Source organism: Ochotona princeps, chromosome 6, assembly GCF_030435755.1.
Source record: "Ochotona princeps isolate mOchPri1 chromosome 6, mOchPri1.hap1, whole genome shotgun sequence".
NCBI classification, from domain to species: domain Eukaryota; kingdom Metazoa; phylum Chordata; class Mammalia; order Lagomorpha; family Ochotonidae; genus Ochotona; species Ochotona princeps.
Genome location: NC_080837.1, coordinates 28617873 through 28629599, shown reverse-complemented (window position 1 = coordinate 28629599; position 11727 = coordinate 28617873). Strand labels below are relative to the sequence as shown.

At 45.4% G+C, this 11727-nt stretch overlaps 1 protein-coding gene and 1 long non-coding RNA gene across 6 annotated transcripts in view; one reads left to right on the top strand and one right to left on the bottom strand.

Moving 5' to 3' along the window:
* Positions 1–946: 946 nt before the first annotated feature.
* DMXL2 (Dmx like 2) overlaps positions 947–11727 on the bottom strand; it is a 158135-nt gene continuing 147354 nt past the window's right edge. For 4 of the 5 annotated variants that reach the window (XM_058665852.1, XM_058665851.1, XM_058665853.1 and 1 more), the window contains 8 exons: positions 10717–10855; positions 10120–10180; positions 9884–10011; positions 9337–9414; positions 8096–8187; positions 7503–7555; positions 5253–5470; positions 4391–4748 (listed from right to left, as the gene is read on the bottom strand). In XM_058665852.1, the coding sequence (XP_058521835.1) occupies positions 4539–4748; positions 5253–5470; positions 7503–7555; positions 8096–8187; positions 9337–9414; positions 9884–10011; positions 10120–10180; positions 10717–10855 (979 nt within the window). In that variant the 3' untranslated portion in view covers positions 4391–4538. Of the gene's footprint in view, positions 982–4390; positions 4749–5252; positions 5471–7502; positions 7556–8095; positions 8188–9336; positions 9415–9883; positions 10012–10119; positions 10181–10716; positions 10856–11727 lie in introns of those variants that run through there. The other variant, XM_058665854.1, reaches the window with a different exon arrangement.
* On the top strand, positions 8600–10770 carry LOC131480535 (uncharacterized). Its single transcript, XR_009245601.1, has 3 exons — positions 8600–8707; positions 9837–10036; positions 10666–10770. It is a non-coding gene; the product is annotated as an uncharacterized LOC131480535 (long non-coding RNA).

Sequence of the window (11727 nt, the reverse complement as noted above, 5' to 3'; positions counted from 1 at the left end):
ATGGGAAGTGGAACAGCCAGGACATGAACAAGTGCCCATATGGTATGCTGGCACTTGAAGGGGGAGGATTAGCCAGTTGAGCCACTGCACCAGGCCCATCTATATCATAATTGAGAAAATCACTCCATTTATATTCATGATCCTTATTGATAATTAGTGACTTAATTATGCTATTTTAAAACATTTACACTGTTTATTCAAATATCTTTCACTTTTATTTTGCCATCATTTTGTGGTTTAGTGGTTCCTGTTTAAGAACATGTGATTCTTTAGTTTGTTTTTTTTACTTGCTTTTTCAGCAAGTTTTCTTTTTGTTTTCATGTGGTAATGATTTATTTTGCTTCTGCTGTAATATATACTTCAGCATCTTTGTAAGGCTAATCTGGTGACAAATTCCATTTTTACTTCAAAAGTTCTTATATCCCTTTCCTTTGAAGGAGACAGATTTGCTGGCTTTGGCATTTTTGGTTGGAAGTTTTTTTCTTTTAGGACTTGGAACATGTCACCCAGTGTTCTGCTCTGTGATGTTTCTGCTTAAAAAGAATGTCCTAAGCCGGCATTGGCCTGCATGTGGCTGGGTGTTCACCTCACGCATTGTGTCACACTTTGAGAGTTTCACTGTGATGTGGCAGGTGAGGATCTTACATGACCATGAGTGTCGGGTCCTGTGAGCCCCTGCAGCTCCATGTCCGGTGTTCCCAAGATGGAGGAATCTGTAAGCTATTGTAACTTTGAGTAGGTTTTCCACACCCTATTCCTCTTTTCCTCTTCACAGAGACCATGGTGAAAACAGATCTCAAAGGCTTTCTTCTTCATTAGGCCTGACTGGAATATTTGTTTATATATGAAGATTGTATATTCTTCCACTTCTAGTAGGTTGTTGGGCATTTCAGCTGTTTAACTTGCTGAGTTCTCTATTATGTTTTCTTTTTGGGGCATGTCCTCTCTCTGACATGAATTTTCTTAAACTGTCTTAAGCACCTGAGAGATCAGAGAATACTATGATTCTTTTGGTTTCTTTGCAGGCATTCTGTCAATCTCCCTTGCTCTGGAGTTTGTTCCTAAAATGCTATTTTGTTCCTCTGAGGGCATGATGGGGCCTTGTTTTTCCTGTTGCCTGTGTCTACAGTGGTATTTGCAAATATGGTAGATCAGTTGTTCCTGTCACTTTTTTTTTTAGATTTATTTATTTTATTACAGTCAGATATACAGAGAGGAGGAGAGACAGAGAGGAAGACCTTCCGTCCGATGATTCACTCCCCAAGTGAGCCGCAATGGCCGGTGCACGCTGATCCGATGCCGGGAACCAGGAACCTCTTCCGGGTCTCCCACGCAGGTGCAGTGTCCCAATGCATTGGGCCGTCCTCGACTGCTTTCCCAGGCCACAAGCAGGGAGCTGGATGGGAGGTGGAGCTGCCGGGATTAGAACCGGCGCCCATATGGGATCCCGGGGCTTTCAAGGCAAGGACTTTAGCCGCTAGACCACGCCGTCGGGCCCGTTCCTGTCACTTTTAAAGCATGGCTATTGGGGTAAAAGGTTTTTTTCCAGAAGTACCTTGGTTGTCAGCTTGGGAGGCTGTTTTGGCCTTAGTTCTATTGAGGGCACTGTGGTGTATTCTCCTGATGTCTTCTTCCACTGTATTTTGATGGCAGCTGGAGCATGGCTGCTCCTCCCCACCCCGGCCAGAGCAGCTCTCCCTCACTGACAGTGGCCAGGTAGTAGACTGAAGGCCATGGCTATACAGCCCGGTCCGGTCCAGTCCAGCCTGGTCCTATCTTTTACCCACTCAGTTTAGCCATGGTAGACCTGCTACTGACTTCCAAGTCTAAGGTCTTAATTCCAGCTGTACCCGCCGCTACCGCCCCCAAGTGGAGGGGGGCACGTTGTGCTACATGGAGCTGGAGGAGGGGTGATGTAACACTTCCCTTACTGCCTTCTTCAGCGGTGGTCTTACTGTACTACTATCAGGCGTCATGGTCTCATCTGGCCTCGGCCTCTGCGGAAGGGACAAAGGGTGCCTGAGTAATTTTCCCAGGGGAGATGCTCACAGCAGTGTTTTATTAGCCACCACCTTGCGCTGCCCCCTCTAGACTGAGTTCCATTTTCCATGAGCTTCTTGAAGCACCTTCACATGGTGATGGAGAGAATGCCACGTGTGTGGGATGGTCTGGTGTACTTTGCCATGTGTGAGATGTGTGTGCATTCAAACGGCTCTTCCTTCTCTCTGCCTCTCCACTACTCAGAAGCGTCATTCCCAGTGCAATTCCTGCCCTCATGTCAGCACTGATGTGTCAGGTGTGTCTGCGGAAGGGCAGGGGGGCCCCTACCCATCTCCGACTCACCCTTTCCTCGAGTGGCATTTAGCATGTATATCAGGTACTTACTGAACACCTGCTAAGCATGTCTAGGCATTTGAAAGACAAAGGGATAGAGACATCCTAGTCATGGGCTCACTCCCCAGATGTCCCCAGCAGGCGGACTGGCCTCTGTTCGCCTGCTCCCCCGTCCCCAAGTGTTCATACTGCCAGGGAGGCAGATTCCGACGTGGAGCCAGGACTTGAACCCAGGCACTCTGAGACGTGGCTGTCCCCTGTGGCATCTTAACCATGGCACCAACTGCCTGTCAGTAAATATTTTTGAAAGAGTAATGCGCAAAGAGCTTAAAAATCCTCAATTTACTTTGGTTTGACTAGGCTTTGACCCCAAACTTGCAATTTAGTCCCCAAAGTCCTTCATTAATTGGCACAAAGAAAAGGAAAACTTCATTCAGTTGTGTTCAGAGGTGGGTCTTCTGGCAATGATCTGTCTAGGCTGTTGTTGGGGTACAGCCCCTCAAGTAAACCCTGGTGGCTTAAGAGACCATGTGGACATACCTGAGTACTTCAGAAATTCATGAAAAATGGGACCAAATGTTGTTTTACTATACAAAGATTTCAAAATTCATGCATAGCTTTTCAAATTATATATTTTCTTATAGTCTGCTTGACGATCCCTTGTATGCACAGATTCCAAATTATTTTTGCACTAACACTTAGTTCCATTTCCCAGAACACTTTGAAAGCAGCCCTGAAAACAGACATCTTCCCTCTCCATATGACACCGCTGCCACCTTGCGACTCCACCCACGCAAAGGCCATGACCAGAGCCTGGGGCCCATCTCAGACAGAGCCTCCAGAACTGTGAGTCAAGTAAACCTCTTCAGAAGGCTGGGCTGCCTTGGGTGTCTCTCTGGAGTAATGGGAAATAGCATACAGTTCAATATTTTGTCAAATGAAACGTTATTACAGCAGTTGAATAGCATCTGAAACAATGCCAGACCAGTATAGTTAAACAGCCCAAACCAAGCAAAAACTCTTAACAAATAACATTTATTTTTCTCTTACATATGTATTTCACAGCCTGAACATCACATTGCCTTCAGAGAAAGGTGCTTTTATGCCCTTATATTGTACTAGTTACCGGCCAGGCAGTAAACATTCTCATTAACATGATGAGACGATTTGCTGGTAAACATGTAACACAGAGACATCAGTTTCAATATCTCAACAACATTTTTGGTCATAACCAAGGATATGCATCAAAATATGACAACATTGGCTAATATTTTACAAGCAAATAATATTTAACTCTGCATAGCTTATACAATAGGCTGTGGCAATAAATAATATCACCAATTTCATCAACTATTAACTGGCCACAAGAAGCCTAACATTCTTTTTAATTGATAAGATATGTTCTATGGGTGTAGTTTCAACATAGCCTGTTTAAAGGTGGATGTTTATTCTTGGATGTGTGAAAAAAAGGTACTAAACCAGAAAAAGAAGGTATGTTTCAGTTAGCTACAAATGTAATGTTCACATGTTACATTCCTAAGATGAAGGCAAATATTTAAATAGAAAAAACCAGCAGTCCAAAAAAAGTGAAGAAAACATTGCATTTAAGTTTGCACTCATTTGCAGGTTACAGTACTAGCTCAGTAGAAACACTAACAGGAAATATACTCAGCAGGAAAGAATGAAAATGCCGACCTGGGGCAGAGAGCAGTCGCCGCCCACCACGCCCCAGCCGGGGAAGTGGTTCCTGGGGCGGTGGGCTGCGGCCAGGGCGCCTGCGAGGAGCCTGCACGGGGGACAAGGCCACGGGCATGCTCAGTGACGGCAGGAGCAGGACAGGAAACCTGAGCCAGCGGCTTCTCGCTGGTCTGGTGTGGAGGGCCTCTGGCTCTCCAAACTCACTCGCTGACTTCACGCTTCTAAATCGGGTTTACTAGAGCTGCAGATAACTACCCTTCACACAACACAAGGTGTGACCTGGTTTTAAGTGTGACAGCATTGGAACAAGGTACATGCACATTCTTCCCAGGCCCCGTTTACACAGGCCTCAGGGCAACCCCAGCTGGGATCAGACTCGAGTCCTACAGAGAATTCTGTCTCATGTCCCATGTGCTAACTGCTTGGAAAGCAGGAATGCCTAGTAAGTGCAGCGTGGCTTAGTTTTTCAGTGGAAACAGATACAAAAATAAAGCCCCCATCTCTGTCTATAGGATGTCAAGAATTCTGTGAGGGATGTTAAAAGCGCTGGGCAAAACCCTGGTCTTGAGCGTGCCGTCGGCGCCGCAGGAGAAGATGCGGCCGCCCTGGACGATGTCCATCTGCATGACGCCCGCCCCGATGTTTCTGAATATGGACTGCTTGGCGTGCTCGTTCTTAAATGAGTGAATCAAGCCGTGGCCTGTCAGTCTCCAGACCTGGGGTTAAAAGTAAAAAGACAGACATCCAAAGTGACAACACGGCCAGTTCCTGCCGCAGCGGCGTTTCCCAGCCGCCACCTCAGCACAGAGCTGCTCCGCTGCGGCAACAGGGCAGCCCTCAGCAGCCTGCCCCGTGGCTTCTGTCACCAGGCCTTCACCTGCACTTAGCCTGGCGCTGAGGCAAACAAGCACTAAGGTAAAGAGTTTCCTGTTTCTAATCCTACACCAGGCCCAGGAACCCTCCCTGCTTGGAAGCCTCACTCAACCACCCAAGGACAAGCCCTGATGGTGCGGGTAGATGGTTCTGAGGAGCCAAGCTAACATTGCCAGAAAAATGACCAGGCGTTGGTTAAGCTCATACCCTCCACTCAGACCAGAGGTCTCTACAGCTTTCCAGTGACTAGAGAGTGCAGAGAGTGGGAAGGCCTGCTTTTCCCATCATGTTGTTCTAGAATGGGTACGGTGCCTTGTGCTGGGCTTCTCTCTTTCCATCCCACTCACCTTGATGTTGCCCTCTGCTGAACCTGTTGTGAAGAACTCCTCGCAGGGATCCAGAGCCAGAGCCTTGATGGCCGAGTCATGGGCCTGGAAGCTGTGCAGGAGCTGCCTCTGCCGGATGTCAAAGATGCACACGCAGCCTTTCCTGCCTCCGGAGATGAGCAGCTGCTGCTTAGGCGCGTACTGCAGCACGGTGGCTCCATGATCGTGACATGTGAAGCCTGCAGAGGGAAACGCCGGCAGCCGTCTCCCACCTCAGCCCTGCAACGCTGACGCTGCGGAACCCCACTCTACGTGACGTGGACGTGACTGAGGCATTTTCACTCAAAGGTATGTTTCTGGGATACTTCAAAAAGTTCATGGAAACTGCACTTAACAGGTAAGTTTATTGTGGTACTGAAAATCTTAATCCATGCATAGGAGTGGCCTTCAGAATGTTCCAGATGGGGATGGCCATGCAGCCAGCTTTGGCTAAGAGGAAGGCCGGGAGGCCTGCATACCACGTTGCAGTACCCAGAATGCCCAACTCCAGCTTCCAGCAAGTGCAGACCCTGGGTGAGGGCTTGGATAACTGGGTTCCTTCTACCCACATGGAAGATATAGACTGAGTTCCCCACTTCCAGATCTGGCAGACATATAGGCAGGGGACCAGCAGATGTGAGCTCTCTGAATTTCCATAAGCAATTAAGAAAAAATAATTGAAAGGCATAATATGAAGAAACGTGCAATTTATGCAAAAGTTATTTTTGTGGAAAAAAATTTAATTTCAAGTTCCCTCATTTTAAGTCATTATTTAGTAATATTGACCAAAGAAAAATGCAAAGCAATGAAAGAAAAAATACCTATCCATAATCTCTAAGAAACACACAGAAAAGAGAAAGTTAAACCTTATGCTGCCCCAGAGGTATACAGGCAAAAATGAGGAGGCCAGAATTTTTTAAGATTTATATATTTGAAAGTCAATGTTACAAACACAGTGAGCTTACATCTACTGGTTCACTCCCCAGATGGCCACAGCAGGATTCTCTCAGGCCTCCTATGTGGGTAGCAAGGGCCCAAGCATTTAAGCCATTTTCTGTTGCTTTTCCCAGACCATCAGCAAGGAAAGCAAAGCAGCCAGGACATGAATCCACACCCCAATGGGATGCTGGCATTACAGGTGGCAGCATCTGTGCCAGCCCTGAAACCAGACCTCTGGTGGTCCAGTCACTTTAGCATGACCCGTAACTAAAACATCACCTAAGCTTCTTTTAGAGGGCTGGTTTTGACCTAGCAGTGATCCTCTGGTTGAGACACTGGAAGCTGGTGTCCTGGCTCTGCCCCAGACTGCAGCTTCCTGCTGAGGCACAGCAGGAGACGAGTGGGGATGGCTCCAGTGGAGTGCCTGCCCAGCCTTGAGGCATTCAGGAAGTAAACCAGCAGATGGCAGCTCTGTCTTCTCCCCCCATCAAATTAAAAAAAAAATTATAAACAATATTCTGAGGTAGTGTACAACTATGGCATGAACATTTTTATGGTCAACAAAACCAAAAATACCCTGCATCTCTAAAAATGTATGTCAGCAAATTGAGAAATATTTGTTCAAAATAATTTATTATCAGAGATCTCTAAGACAGTACTTGACAAATTAGTGTCCCTAAGAAAATGAATAACATTTAAGTGGAAATATTTACATCTCCAGTTCTTTTTTTAAAAAAAAGTTTGGTTGGAGAGGAAAGACAGAGAAAGATACCCTATCTGCTGGCTCACTCCCCATCTGTCCGCAATAGCTGGAGCTGAGCTGATCTGAAACCAGAAGCCAGGAGCTTCCTCTGGGTCTCCCACATGAGTGCAGGCTCCCAAGGCTTTGGGCTGTCCTCGACTGCTTTCCCAGGCCACAAGCAGGGAGCTGGATGGGAAGTGGAGCTGCCAGGACAAGCACCGGTACCCATTTGGGATCCCAGCACTTGCACGGTGAGAATTTAGCCAGTTAACCATCATGCCAGGCTCCATATTTTCAGCTCTTTATTTAACAATTTTAAACCTTGATCTTGTTTCTACTGAGCTCACCGAATACTCTGCTCCACTCTCCACGCCTAAGCTAACTCTAAGCTAACTGGAGCACTGTGACCTCATACACAGACCTCAGCAAGGCAGCCAACTCTCCTGAACCTCCAACTGCAACTTGAGTGAACAGAGATTCACTTGCCAAAATAAAACCAGGACAGCATTCTTTGATAAAGTGTTAAAAACCACAGACTTGACTTGACTTACCATGAATGAGGCTGTTTCCAGGTGAGATTAATGTGTCCCAGAGGCATACGTTTCTTTTAAAGAAACAAAATACATAAATAAAAACATGTACATAAAAATGTTCTAACTAATCACCGGGGGCAAAGCTTGTCTTGAAATATTTTCACTTATTCAGTGAGTCCCAACCAGGGCAGTAGCAGGAACCCAGGGTCTAGATCTCCTGAGAGCTGACCTCTTCGTGTCTGCCACAGGGACCCTGCACTATGCCTTCCACATGCACGGGCTGCTCTGCCTCAGGTGGCAGGAACCGCAGGCGCAGAAAAGCTGCAACTTATAAGCCTGTGCTTCCAGCAAAAAAAAAAAACTACAAAGTATTACACGTGAGAAGGAAGTAAGGTGACTGCATGGCTTTCATCTAAATATTACGCATGTTTACTGTCATACTACAAGAATACTTTTTGCTTTTATCTTTTTCAGTAAAGAAAACTGAGAATTATGTAAGAATGTATTTTCATTCCTAGGGTGTAAAAAAACTCACAAAATTATATCCATACTTTCTGCAAAAATATTTGGCTAACATTTTCTTATTTCCTGTTTTGTTTCTGCCAACCTACCTATTGTCGTTGGACTGTCCAGATGTGGCAACCAGACTTGAAGAGGTAATGAATGCAAAGTCACTTGTAGCCTTACTGTGGCACTGCCAGCTCTACGGGAAACCAAGTGCAAGAGGTGTTATCTAAGTATCCAGTACAGCACGGAGTGGCAGAGACACACCATGTGCAGAAGCAAAGAACTATCTGTAAAAAGTCTAGGACAAACAGTGACAGACAATTCACTGTCATTTGCTATTGGGTTAATATTCAATAATATGCAGTTATATATATCTGAAAAACAAAAAAACAAAAACTAACTCGAAATTGACTAAGACATCAATGAATTTACCAAAATAAGCCTATTAGATTCAAATCCAATCAATAAACTTTAAATAATAACAATCTAATATGGAAGGCTATTCCATGCACAGGCTGTGGGGTGAGGGACCTATGTCTAATTAACTGACTAAATACAACCATCCTCCTTCTATCCCACCCCAGGTGGTCAGAAGCGGGCCTGCGGTCAATCCCATGTCCATAGGGACTTGAAGGACTCCAAAGGATGTTACAGCAGTGGCAGAAACGGCTTGCTGGGCTTTTCTTGGCAATTCAGGTGGTGATGGGAATTTGGAGGTAAGAACCCAAAGGAAGAGGTCAGAAAACTGTCCATCATACTTTAAAATTCTCTATTTAGAATAATCCAGGTTTAGATAAGACTGAAGGCAAAAAACAGATTCAACATCATTTCTAGTTCTGTGACATGATTTATGGTACTCTCTACTAATTTAAAAGAAATGTCTTACACACACAATTAAGGACATATGTAGTTGCCAAGCAGTTGGGTGCTCTGCCGGGACCCTCTGCATCTCCAGTTGTGGGATGCCAGAGTCCCAGGCAGGACAGGATCACTTCCTCTCTGCTCTGAGTCCTCCTCATCACGTGTTGAACTAAGATCTGGACTAGTGGATGAAGTTGCCCAGAAATTAGTCTTTATATAGTGGGCAAAATTCAGGAGGTAATGGGGCTGGAGAGTTAGACCTTGTAATGGCAGATTTTGTAGAGTGAACATTAAAGCTCAGAGTTTTCAAAAAAAGAAAACATAATTAAAAAGTATCCCAAGTAGACACACAGAGAAAGCTCTGAAAATACAATGGTGAACCATCATGGTAGAGAGAGCAAGTGTCCATCAAAAACAGGCTGTTGCGCTGAGCCTGCAGAACAGCCCGTGCCCCTGCCAGCAGGCCGACCAGGGGCTCACTTACCATGTAAGGTTTAGGATTCGAGGCGGTTTGGTTAACTTGCCAGATACTGAGAAAGCCCTCTCCATCTGCCACTCCACACTGTAACAAAAGGCGTCCACATTCAGTGCAGTTTTTCGGACCCCCTGACGCACCCTGAGTTACCCCCTGCGTGTGGCTCGGCCGGTGCTGCTGTCATTCTCAAGAAAGTCCCAGGCCTGTCAATTCTGCCAGCTCTCACCCGCTGCTCAGCCCACGCCTCGCTGTTTCCCTCTGAGCCTCTGCAGTGGAGTTCAGTAAGAAACAGCACGGTTCCTCCCAAGGACCTGACAGTGCTGCCATGCACCACCCAGCTGGACAGAAGCAGGTTGGTTTTTTGTTTTTTAAAAAAATTTTTAGTCAGTGTGAATCAGTTATTCATCTGCTTACAGGTACGAAGAGGATCCATACACAGACTTCAATCCCAGCACCACTGAACTTTTATTTTCCTGAAGTGGTTTAATTAACCTCTTACTCCTAAACAGCCACAAGTATTACTGGATAACTTCAGCACAAATGTTCAAGAACCAACCTTGTTGCCTTGAGAGTTAAAATATAACCTGGTGACTCTGGCATTGCCAGCCTGACGGAAGCAGACAAGCTGCTGAGGCCGTGTCCACTCAAACATTCGCACGCTGCCATCTTGGGCACCTGTGAGGTCTGCAACACGAGGGGAGACTGCAAGGTCAGAGCCCCAACATCTTAAAAAAAAACACCACCAAATGACAGAAGACATGCGTAGCCTTCAGCCAGAGCTCAGATACTCACAATATTGATGGACTGGGTGTGAGGTCATTCTCTTAACATTATGCAGATTCCGTTTCATAAGCTTAAAAGAAAGGAAAAATAACTGATTCCCACTGTGCAGCAGAGATGAAAACAACTTTAATTACAGTCTGTACTTTCCTACAACTTACTGCTGAGGGAAAGCCTGGCACGACTGTCTGAGCCATTTAACACTGAGTGCACGCCTGAGTAGGCTGAGGGGGCAGTCACTTCCCAGGGCAGCTGTGGCCTGGGAGGCACCTTGGAGGCTTCAGTATAAGACAGAGGGGTCTCCCTGTCAGCAGGACAACCCAGGACACCTTGGTGGTACTCCACTATGGTGAAAGCGAGAACATTACTGGCACTTTGAAATGCTAAGAGTCAACACAAATTCCGTCCTGACTTCACCAATCCACAAATGATAGTGGAGGACAGGAATGGGACGAACTGTCGAGGGTCACTGTCGCAACCAAAGCTGTTCCCCGTGAATCTCTGCCCCTCCTCTTTAGGCTCATTTTCCATGCAAAGTAATGGCACTGTCTTTTTCAGGAGCCCATGGCACAGACCATTCCTAAGAACCTGTAAGAGCTGGTAACATACCACACTCGCTCCCGTGCTGGTCTGCCCGCTGCCCAGCCATGGCAGGGAAGAAGGTGGGTGCGCCTGGCTTGCTGGATGGGGGGTGGTGCTGGGCTGGTACAGAGTTGTAGTGGAACCACGATAGTCAACATCATCCGAACTGTGAAAGGCAGACATGGAAGTTGCATTTCCTCTAAACACAAATTGCAATCAGTGCTGTCCAGACACCTGTAAAACATCCTTCACTTAACAAAGTAAGTGTCCCTGAAAAAAAGACTTAGGAGTCTCAGTCACATCTAATCTTACTGTGAAGTTTATCCCTTCAGATAAAATATACAATCTAATGTTTTGGGGGCAGGCAACTTTTCTGCTATGTAAGTTGGAAAAGATAGTTATCTTAACTATTTAAAACAGATATTCTTTTGATCATATGTAGAAAATAATGTTTTCTTCAAGTCTAGATCTCTCATACCAACTTGATACATTAAAGAGAAAAGACTTGAAAGATTTCTGACAGTAAGGTACTAGTTAATATATCATATAAAATGTGAATGAGAGTTGATGAGGGACTGTTTGATATGCCATGGTCATATGTACTCTGAGGTGTAATACAGAAGTCTAGCTACGTACTAACAAAAGACACAATTCAACCAAACAAGGGGAGAGGCCATCACATTCCCAGGCCTGTCACATTTTAGAATCGGTAGAAATGAAAGAGACAAACATGGAGAAGAAATCCCTAAATAAACACTTTTAGTGCAGTGTCTAACTTTGAAGAAACACTGAAAAATCATGCAGGAAATCATCTAGATAGTATATTGTACGTAATTCCCTACTTTTAATTATTCAATTATTTGCTTGAGTTTACTGAATGCTGTGTAATTCCTCTCATTTGAGGTTAAATATCGAAGTGTCAGTTGTTAACACAGACCCTATTAGATGATTCTATAACCTCTTCATCACTGTAAGCAAAGCCTTTTATTTTTATTGGCAAATAAGCCTTAGCCAACAAAAATACGTACTTCTTAATTC